Consider the following 9,911-nt stretch of genomic DNA (forward strand, 5'->3'; position numbering starts at 1 on the left):
TTCTGTCCTTTCCAGCCACGTTTTGGACCTTGTGTTTCCAACCTGAATTGGTATCTTATTTTGGTACAACTGAGCTTAGTATTGAAAACAGCTTGTTCTCAGCGCCACTGATACTTTTTTTCAGAAAACCTTGCTTCTGATCTACTAAGTAAGACTTGTAACTAACACAGAGAACTAGAATTTCATATATCAGCCATGAGTGGAGCATAGCTCACCCCATCTAAATGAAATACTAGTGTTTTGTGGGTTTTTTTTTAGTTTTCTCATACCACTTATTGAAAGGACTATTCCCCAAGTATGTTTTTAGCACCTTTGTTGAAGATCAGTTGGCCACAGAGCCATAAAGACAACAGAAATTTACAGAAAAATAGATGGAAATATGTTGAGGAAATTATTCAGAAAGACATAAAGACATACATTGCTTATTTTCCCTCATGTCTGGATCCTACATTTTAATTAATTATTTTTCTGGTGAGAAGAGGGAGCTTATTCCTTTTTAAATTTTTTTGCAGGTTACTTAAAAATATATACAATGAAGTTTGGGGGGAATAGGAATAAGAAATCAGAGATCAAAGGATTTGCCAACATGGGGTCAACTTTGGTGGAATAATGAAGGTTTCCATTAGCTCTGTTTTTTTTTTGATTGTTGTTTGTTTTGTTTTTGTTTTATTTTTTTAAATCCTAGCTAGTTTATTGGACTTGCTAACACAGCATAGGGTGAGGGTTTATTTACAGAAGAGTGGTCGCCCCCACCCCCATTTACAGCTGTGCTGGTAAGTCCACACTCAAATATAGATCCTGTGACTTCCAGACAGCCACACAAAATGGCTAGAGAGGTTCCTCATGGTATTCTCTGTTTATATATCCTTAGCCCCCCACATGCAGCTAAGGTCCACTGATTGGGTGGGAGGGGTAACTGACTCCCGTTTCAACTCCTTGATGAGTGTGGGAAGGAGATGTGACTGTAGCTTGCTGGCATAGTAGTCGGAGGATGCATCCAGGTAACACTCCACCCATTCATCTGGCTCTTACATTCTTTCCACCAACCTCTTCCTCAAAAGTCCCTGGGAGTTGGAGGGGGTGACAGGTGTGGGATGATCTTCCTCCCATTGTGGCAAGGTACTGAACTTTTGGGTCTCTGCATCGTCTGTTTTCTATGGGCTGTTGGCTCATATAGTGGGATTTCATCTATTATAAGAATTTGGTGCTATGATTTTGTGGAGTTTTTTAAAACTATGTATTTGTATACCTATACATTCCCATGATGATTCGGATGATATGAAGAACATTTTTATAAACAAAAGGATGATAATCTCTCTAACATAGTATGTTTCTTGGTATACTACCAAAAGTTTATGATGTCATTGTGCTGAAGGGTGATGATGTACGAACACAGTAAAATCTTCAGTGTTTGTTCTTTCCTTTCTGGATCTCTAATTGATATGCTCTCTTCCTGATCTGATCTGCTGGTAGATCCATCCAATGAAAAGTAGGCTTGAACTCTGATCTTGGCATTGTGAAAATATTCTGCTTCCTGAGGGCAGGTTGAAAGCAGTACCTGTAATGGGGTGTAAGTCTTGGGGCATATAGCCCAGATGTACACTGTAGTGACATGCATGAAATTAAGTGAAATATTTCACTATCTCGCTAGGTTCATGCTTCTTGTTACTGTTCGAAAATGTGTATGTGCACACACACACACACACACACACACACACACACATGCACACAGAGTTATTTTTGAAGACCTTTAGGTACCAGTAAAGTAGCAAAGGAAACCCTTTCCACTGAAGTGTCCCACTTTCAAGGTCTTTCAGGCCAATGTTATCATATTTGGGACACAAGAGAATTCAAAATGTAATCTCATGCTCAAGGTTTTATATGAAGTTATATGCCTCATATTCCTCAAATTATTCAGAACTTTGACTATTCATATATTTTTTAAAGTTGTTGCTGTCTGGAGGTCTTTACTTCAGTGGTAAAGCCCATGCTCAATGGGTTTAATTCCCAGCACCACCAATTTTTTTTTATTAAATTAGGAAACTGGTAATTTTTGTGAGATTTCATGGTATTTTATCCATTAACTAGAGAAGGCAAATTATTTTTCCAAATGGACGTTATTAACTTTTTTGTGTTTACCCATTCCAGAATGAACTTATCTGTTTGGCTTTTTCATTTTCTCATTTGATATGCAATTTTGACATTTATCTCATTCTTAATGAAGAAAAAAGGATAATTAAGTTCATTCTGGGGGTTGAGGGGGAGACAGTTGTGTATGCTCTGGTGAGCTCAGCCTGGGTGTATCATGAAAATGCTAAAATGCCACATAATAAAGTGCTACAAAAGCCCCATATTTGTGTAGCACCCAGATCCAAAGCATTGTAGGCAGGCGGTCAGGGTCTAAACCTGCAATTAAAAGCCTGTATCTGGTCTTTCTTCACCTAGCACCACTCCAAATGCCCTGGCCCATTGCTTTACTCCTGTTCACAAAGACCAGTTTGGTTCTGGGCTCTGCCCCAAGGGTGGAGCCCTTTGTAACCCAGAGTACTGTGTCATCCTTGGGGATTGGCCCAAGCATGCCAGAAAAGTAATTAAATTATTAAATCACTCTAAAGTAAACAACCTTAAATGGAGAGAGAAATTACAGAATAACCTTTGAGCTCATGGCCCGTTTTCTTTGGGGGCATTTATGAAGCTGTGGCAAGCTGGGGAGGAGGTGTTTGTTTCCTTTCTTGAATTCTGCTCCTACTAAGCACTCATACCACTAGTCATACCTCCATGAGATCCTAGGGGCCTTCTCACACTCCTTTGACTGTGGGAGGACCCAGACATTCCCTTCATGCTCTGTGAAGTCAGGCTCTATACATCTCAGACACATGGTTGATAGCAAATTGTTACAAAGAAATTTGGAACTTTCACACAGAAGGATAATCAAAGTAAGGAAAGTAGATGTTGATTAAGACTGTCCCCAGAATTCCAAGTGTCTAGGGAATTACAAAACCAGATCTGAACATGAATACATTACTTAGAATTTAATTAATTATGTCTAAATTAATTGCACATTTTCTTCTTGCCCATTACTTTTAGGAAAAAGAAAATCTCAACAAAACATTTCTGAAATTATCAAGAAGAAAAACCTCATATAATTCTTAGAGTCTATATTTGCCACTGCCTATGCAGTGATGAGAGCACTCTATATTATGAATCTTTACAATTTGTGCTTTTTCAGACTCTGAAATTAAACAAGCTCATGAATCATCAATATTAATAAATTAAATTAGAGAGACAGGAAAATAGACTGATGTGTTTTTGAAACATTTTTTATCAAGAATATAATTAAGTATTCTTAATTGTAACATTTTAAAGCCTCCCCAAAGAGGAAAGAATGGACTGATGAATAGCCAAATACTAACCTGCACTCACCACTGAATAACGTATTTTGGTTTTTTTTTCTTCTCCTTTCCTTACTCTCAACTGTTTCAGAACACTTCAGAGCCATATGTCCTAACTCTACTCCTAAACACTTCAGGAATCCAATCTCCTGTGTGATCACACCTGGGAAAAGCAACATGAATTTTACATACACAGAGGGTTCAGTAAAAGTCAATGCTGATTGTTATGTCTGTTTTGTCTCTTTTCCTCTTACCTTTCAGGGTCTCTTATGACACTGATTTTTAAGTATTCAGGATAGTTGTTTAACAGAAAGCCCCACAATTGGGATTTTTCTGGTTTCATCATGACCAGAGGTAGTCTTTTTTATTTTCAAAATACTGTAAAAGCATCCTTACACATTTCTTGTTGTATCCTGTGAGGTAGATATTGTCCAGCTGCCCCTTTATCAGTGAAGTTCCATTTGATCACTTGGCTAGCATAATACAGTGACCACAGATCCCTGTCCTTTCATGGGACCACTTTTCTGTATGCAGTTAAAAAGTTATCTCTAGAGTGGTCTTTTGACACCATGTGAATGACCAGATTCCCAACAATAAACAACAGGTAAAATCATTCACTAATGATCCTTGCCTGAAAAAGGGATTACATTGGGGACAGAACATGAAGATTTTCTAATTCTTCCATTTCTTTCATATTTACAAGATAATGCTCACCACAAAAAAACTTTGGAGGAATTTAAATTTTATTTTAAATAACTGGGCATAGTGGTGCATGCTTTTAATCTCAGCACTCAAGAGGCAGGGGCAGGTGATCTCTGTAGGTGTGAGGTCAGCCTGGTCTGCATAGGGAGTTCTAAGCCAGCTTGGGGCCACATAGCCCTCTCTGAAGAAAAATTAATTTTATATACTGATAAAGTAAAGACTCTCTTCTTTGTCTAAGTATTGAGTTCAAGACAGTTTCACTTAATGTGTATAGGACTTAGAGTCGTATCTCTGTAGAACTGTAACAGCAATTTGGGTGTTATTACTCAGAAAACAAAAAAGTTAACAAATAATTGTTGCTTTTATAGTAGAGAAAATAGTAATGATAATATAGAGACATAGCTGAAATTAATTTTTTCTAGAATTTATATTTTCATTATGTACATGTGACTATTTAAATTTTAATTAATTAAAACTGAATTGTAAAATGCAGTTTGTCACAATTCGTCTCTCATGCTAGCTATATTCCGCATGCTCAGTGACCACATGTGGCTAGTGGTTACTTATTAGACAGCACAGTCTATAGAGAACACTGTCATCCTTGCAGAAAGTTCTATCACACAGCACAGATCTAGAATGACTCTCAGTTTTCCCCAGAACAAAATGGTGACCCTCATGGGCTTGGGGTTAGATTAGAGTGTTCCTAATTTCATGAGTTCACCATGAAACATTTTGATTGCAATGTTTTAGGCTCTGTTTGGGTTTCTGGCCTGGTCACATATGCCAAACACATTGCAATTTCTGTGCTTTGAATGACAATAGTTCAATCTTAGTCTTTATAAGTAGTTTTTTTTTTTTTTTTTTTTAGAAAGGGGCCCCCCTTAGCCCCAGCTTCCCTGGAACTCACTATGTAGACCAGGCTGGCCTTGAACTCACGGAGATCTGCCTGCCTCTGCCTCCTGAGTGCAGGCACTACAGGCATGCTCCACCACGCCCGGCTTATAAGTAGTTATTTTTAAACAGAATCTCTTTACATTTTTGCCAGAACTCAGGAGGCAGAGGCAGGAGGATTGCCAAAAATTCAAGGTATGTTATGCACAGAAAGTTCCAGGCCAATCCAGGTTACATATAATACTCTGTGTTCAAAAATATAAACAATTTTGTTAAACATATCTCCTTCTTATAGCAAAGATTCAAGGAATAGAGGAGGCCGAATTTCGTTTGGTAGCTCTTAATGTATTTATTTTCTTTGTGATAGTCCAGGGCACACTGAAGTATTTCTCTCCTATAGGCCTCCTAGTTCATGTAGATTGGTAAAGTCAATCTGTCTTATTGATACTGATGCAAAAGCCACTTACAGTAACAAATATACCTCTTTCACGATCTACAGTGCAGAAAGAAGAGATTCTTAGTGACAGGTCTGGTGTGCCAAGAATGGCCATTGCATCTCCATGGTTTGGCTGAAGACAGCTATGCCACCTATCCTTCTCAGAGATGCTGCCCCCCTGAGTTTGCATCCAGAAACTTACCTTTAGTAAATTTGTCCAGCACGGTAACTTATGCCTCTTCAGAGTCCTCAAAAGACCTGATAGTGAACCCCTGTCCATTGACCTTATAGATACCAACAGAACTTCCATAATAAAGGATGTTTCTATATGGGATGTACATTAAGAGACTAAAAACAGGTGAGGATTGATGATCTGCACTTAGGAGTTCCAAATGCAATCTCTCCTCCAGCCAATTTCATACATTAGATATTTGTGGGCCTAGGGCTCTTAGGTGATTTTGAGAGATAGTCCTTGTGCTGGATAGCTTTGGTGTCAACTTGACACACCTGGGTTGAGGGAGCCTCAATTGGGGAATTTCCTCCATAGGACTGGCCTGTGGCCATGACTGTGGAGCATCTTCTTGATTATTGGAGTGATATGGGAGGGCCCAGCCCACTGTGGGTGGTGCCACCCCGGGCAGGTAGTCCTGTGTTGCATAAGAAAGCAAGCTGAGCAGGGGCCAGGGGAGCAAGCCAGTAAACAGCATTTGTCCATGGCCTGTGCTTCAGCTCCTGCCTCCAGGTTCTTGCCCTGAGTTCCTACCTTGGGCTCTCTGATGAACTGTGACCTGGGAGATGCAAGCCAAATAAACCCTTTCCTCCCCAAGTTGATAGTGGTCAGAGTGTTTTGTCACAGCAATGGAGAAACAAACTAGGACAGTCCTTGATCCCTTGAACCGGATGGTTTTCATATCAAAAGAGATCGCTGTGAGATTTAGTGTTCAAATGTCCTGGATAATGTGCAGTTGCAAGGTCCCAGATGTCAGAATCTGCTGTCTGGAATTAGCCTCTAGTATGGAGCAAAGTCCATCTAATTCAATGCAAACAGCCCATCCAGACCCAGGCGCACAGTAAAGAATCTGGCTCCAGATTCAGTATAGAATTTTACAAAGTGTCCAGGACACTGCCTGACCTATAGTGAACTCAATAAATAATATGTACTATATACATGAATTCATTTTGTTTTTAAAACTTTGCCTCAAGCACAAAATAGGGTAGCTGCTCCCTTTCCTTCTGTGTACCTTCCAAGGAACACACACCTTGGGCAACAAGCTTGGGACAGGACAGAATAGAGGTTGGCTTTTCAAGGCTGGGTACATCTATGTCTTCTACCCCTCACTTCCATGTACTCAATTTTCTCTGGAAAGATCCCAGGTGATTCATGTGATGGAGAGGAGGAAGAGGAAGGAAAATAAGTGTGTGCACTTGGGGCTCTGTGCTCATAATATCTGCTTGTTGGACTAGGACATCCTGAACAAGACAGGAAAAACAGCCTTCTTCAATCTCATGTCTGACCTAATCTGCTGAAAGCTTGATGCCCCATTACATTTATGATTGTATCCATTCATTGAGACATTGGAGGTAGTGAAAGGAGTATGGGATTTTCCCGGTGTCCATTTTCTCCCTCATAGCTCCATGTTATCTACGTCATTCATATCAGAATTATCTGCCTCAGAATGGGGAAGATTCAGGAGTTAAAAATGAGTGAATGAATACAGCAATAAATAGCATACGAGAAAGCCAAGACTGTTCCACTGCTCTTCAGGAATTTACTGTAAGTGAATTTTGCCATGCCCCCCTTCCCTATTGTCTTCAGTTGCATTCAAACACAGAAATTTTTAGGTAATCATTGATGAAGAAGGTGTATGAACACAAGGACTAGAAGCATACCAGTACTCCATTTAATGATACTGATAAAGACAACATGGTCACATTTGTTAAAAAGGTTATGCAGACTTTATTCACAATTGCCGTATCGTGATTGATACAGAGACTACTATGATGGGATTTTGCAGTAAGGGAGAGCGGTAGGGATTAATGGATGAAAATTATCAAGAGGAATTATCAGGGGAATCATGGCCAAACTAATGTAATAGAATTCTTGTTGAAGGCAGACCATGGTGATTAGACATCACCTGGGAGATGGCTGTCAGGTATTATCGGGGATCAGATATCAAGGGTGAGGGTTCTGGCTAAACCAATTTAGGAGATTCTCGGTAAAACTGGATGATGCAGCAGAAGCCCAAAGTTTAGGTCCTGGTTGTAAAGAAGATTCGAATGAGCCTGATTCAAGTTTAGTCAAGGAGAAATTCTGTCACTCTGCTTACTAAAAAAGTCAGGAGACACGAAGTTGAGGAGATGGCTCCATCAGTAAAGTGCTTACTGCACAAGCATGAGGACTCAATTCAGTCTTCAGAACCTATGTAAAAAAGCTTGATGTGATGTTGTGTCGACCCCCTTCTTGGCCCAAACTCTGCTGCTACCGGAAGGCCGTTGTGCACTGGCCCTTGTCATGGAAAGTTGGGGTGAGGAGAGAGACCAATGGGCGAGGGGGGGCTTTGGGTGGCAGTGAGTACAGTGGGAAGAAACACCCGGGAGACTGTGTCAGTGGACAGCTTGTTTATTATGGCAGAAGCAGAGGTTTATATAGGAAAGTTTCGCAGGCAAAGAGGTGGGGCTAGTTTTCTGGAAGGCCAGCAGATGGGGGAGGGAGGGGGCTTCTAAGGCTGTGTGGCCTTTGTCCTGTCCTCCAGTCACATGATCTACAAGAGACCCAGTTAGGATTAAAGGATTAGAGGCCTAATAGTTTTGCTTGGGGGTTGTTGGATAAGAGACAGTGTATCTAGAATGGAGTGGGCTAGTTTCCTGCCATCCTCACTAGGAGGTATCTGGCCTGGCAGCCATGCTCTACATTTCAGGCACTCCTGACTTATCCCAACAGTGTTGGATGCTTATAATTCCAGCTACTGGGGAGGCAGAGACAGGCAGATCCCTGGGGCATGCTGACCTGCCAGTCTAGTCAAATTAGTGAGCTCTAGGCCAAATGAGAGTTCCTATCTCAAAAAAAAGTTAGATGACTCTTGAGGATTGACACCCAAGGCTCTCTGGCCTCCATACATGATTTATATACATGTGCTTGTGTATATACACAGTCACACACACACACACACACACACAAGCATACACATGCATGCTTGTGCACACACAAGAAATCAGGGAAAATGTGTTGATGTTGCTGCTTTATTTTAATGCACCACAAAAAAAATAAGGGACATGGAGACATGGGTAGATGGTAATAAAGTCTTATGTTAGTGGAAGACTCTCCTGGTAATCACTAAATATTCCTTCAACACTTCCCTGTATATCTGACTAATTTCATAACAAAATGTAATGGGCATCAGAGCAGGTTGGGGCAGAAGTGAGGAAGCAGCCAAGTGAAAGGGACCCGTGTTTTGGTAGTAGGGACTACCTGGTACAGCAAGGCAGATGGAAAGAAAACAGCATATGCTGTTCCAGAGGCTGTGCTAAGGGCATGAGCAACTATCACCCCTGACCCTTTGGGATCTGCTCTGGTGTGGACCTGACTTCTGCATGATAGCCTTCCTTTTCTTGTAGCTAACCACTCCTGCTTTGAACAGATGTTCCTGGCTAAACCAGCAAGGTTACCACGGGCTGTGGAACTAATGCTTTCTGTTTTTTTTTTTTCTTGTCTTCTTCCCTGGTGACTTTTAGAGTTGGTGTTGACCCAGATCAAGACCCGCCACCTAACAATGACAGCTTTCAAGTCTTACAAGGGGTAAGTCATGAGCTGCTGCTTCTTAGGGAAGATAGGATGTAAAAATTACTAAAACTGAGTGATCATTGCTCCATGCTAGGCACTGGATCTGGCTTCCCCCATTACAGTCTTGACAGCAACCTTTTAGGTAGCTGCTGTTGTCTCCATTGTATAGGATGGAAGCTGAAAAGCAAGTTTTAAGTGAGTCACCTAAGGCCAGAGAGTGAAAAGTGGTACATTTTGTAAGTAAAACAAGCTAGGAGCAGCTGGATACCAGGGTAGATTCCAGCTAGACAATTCCATACCAGTCAAAATATCTCCAGTCCTGCTGTTTTATATCACCTCTCCCTCTGCTCTCAAACACCTACAAAAGGAATTAAGTGAGGTGACTTGGTTGGCTTCATGCAGTGTTATTATATATCTCTTAAGACCTGCAGACTGAAATATTACCAGCAGCAAGAGATACAAGGCAGCTTTGTTGGCTGTGTGGTCTGAGGAGTCCCCATCAAGTCTTGGTAACCTCTACTTGAGTACAACCAAGTGCTCAACATCTGCCACAGAAAAGAGCTTCAGGATGAGTTAAAGTGAAGCAAAGTTAGCAAGTTTGTTGATTAAGCATTCTGTTTGTTGATTAAGCGTTAGACAGAATGCATTAGGAAAGAGTCAAGTGTGGATGTTAGGAGACACACCTCAGGGCCTCAGCATTAGCTATAAT

General features: G+C 40.8%; 1 protein-coding gene across 2 annotated transcripts in view; it reads left to right on the forward strand.

The window, feature by feature from the left end:
- The window catches only part of Slc9a7 (solute carrier family 9 member A7), a 184,506-nt gene that overhangs the window by 139,106 nt on the left and 35,489 nt on the right, over positions 1–9,911 (forward strand). For both annotated transcript variants that reach the window (XM_029559149.1, XM_029559150.1), the window contains one exon: positions 9,154–9,217. In XM_029559149.1, coding sequence (XP_029415009.1) covers positions 9,154–9,217 — 64 coding nt within the window. The remainder of the gene's footprint in view (positions 1–9,153; positions 9,218–9,911) is intronic.

This window comes from Nannospalax galili, unplaced genomic scaffold, assembly GCF_000622305.1.
Source record: "Nannospalax galili isolate Female #2095 unplaced genomic scaffold, S.galili_v1.0 scaffold129, whole genome shotgun sequence".
NCBI lineage: Eukaryota > Metazoa > Chordata > Mammalia > Rodentia > Spalacidae > Nannospalax > Nannospalax galili.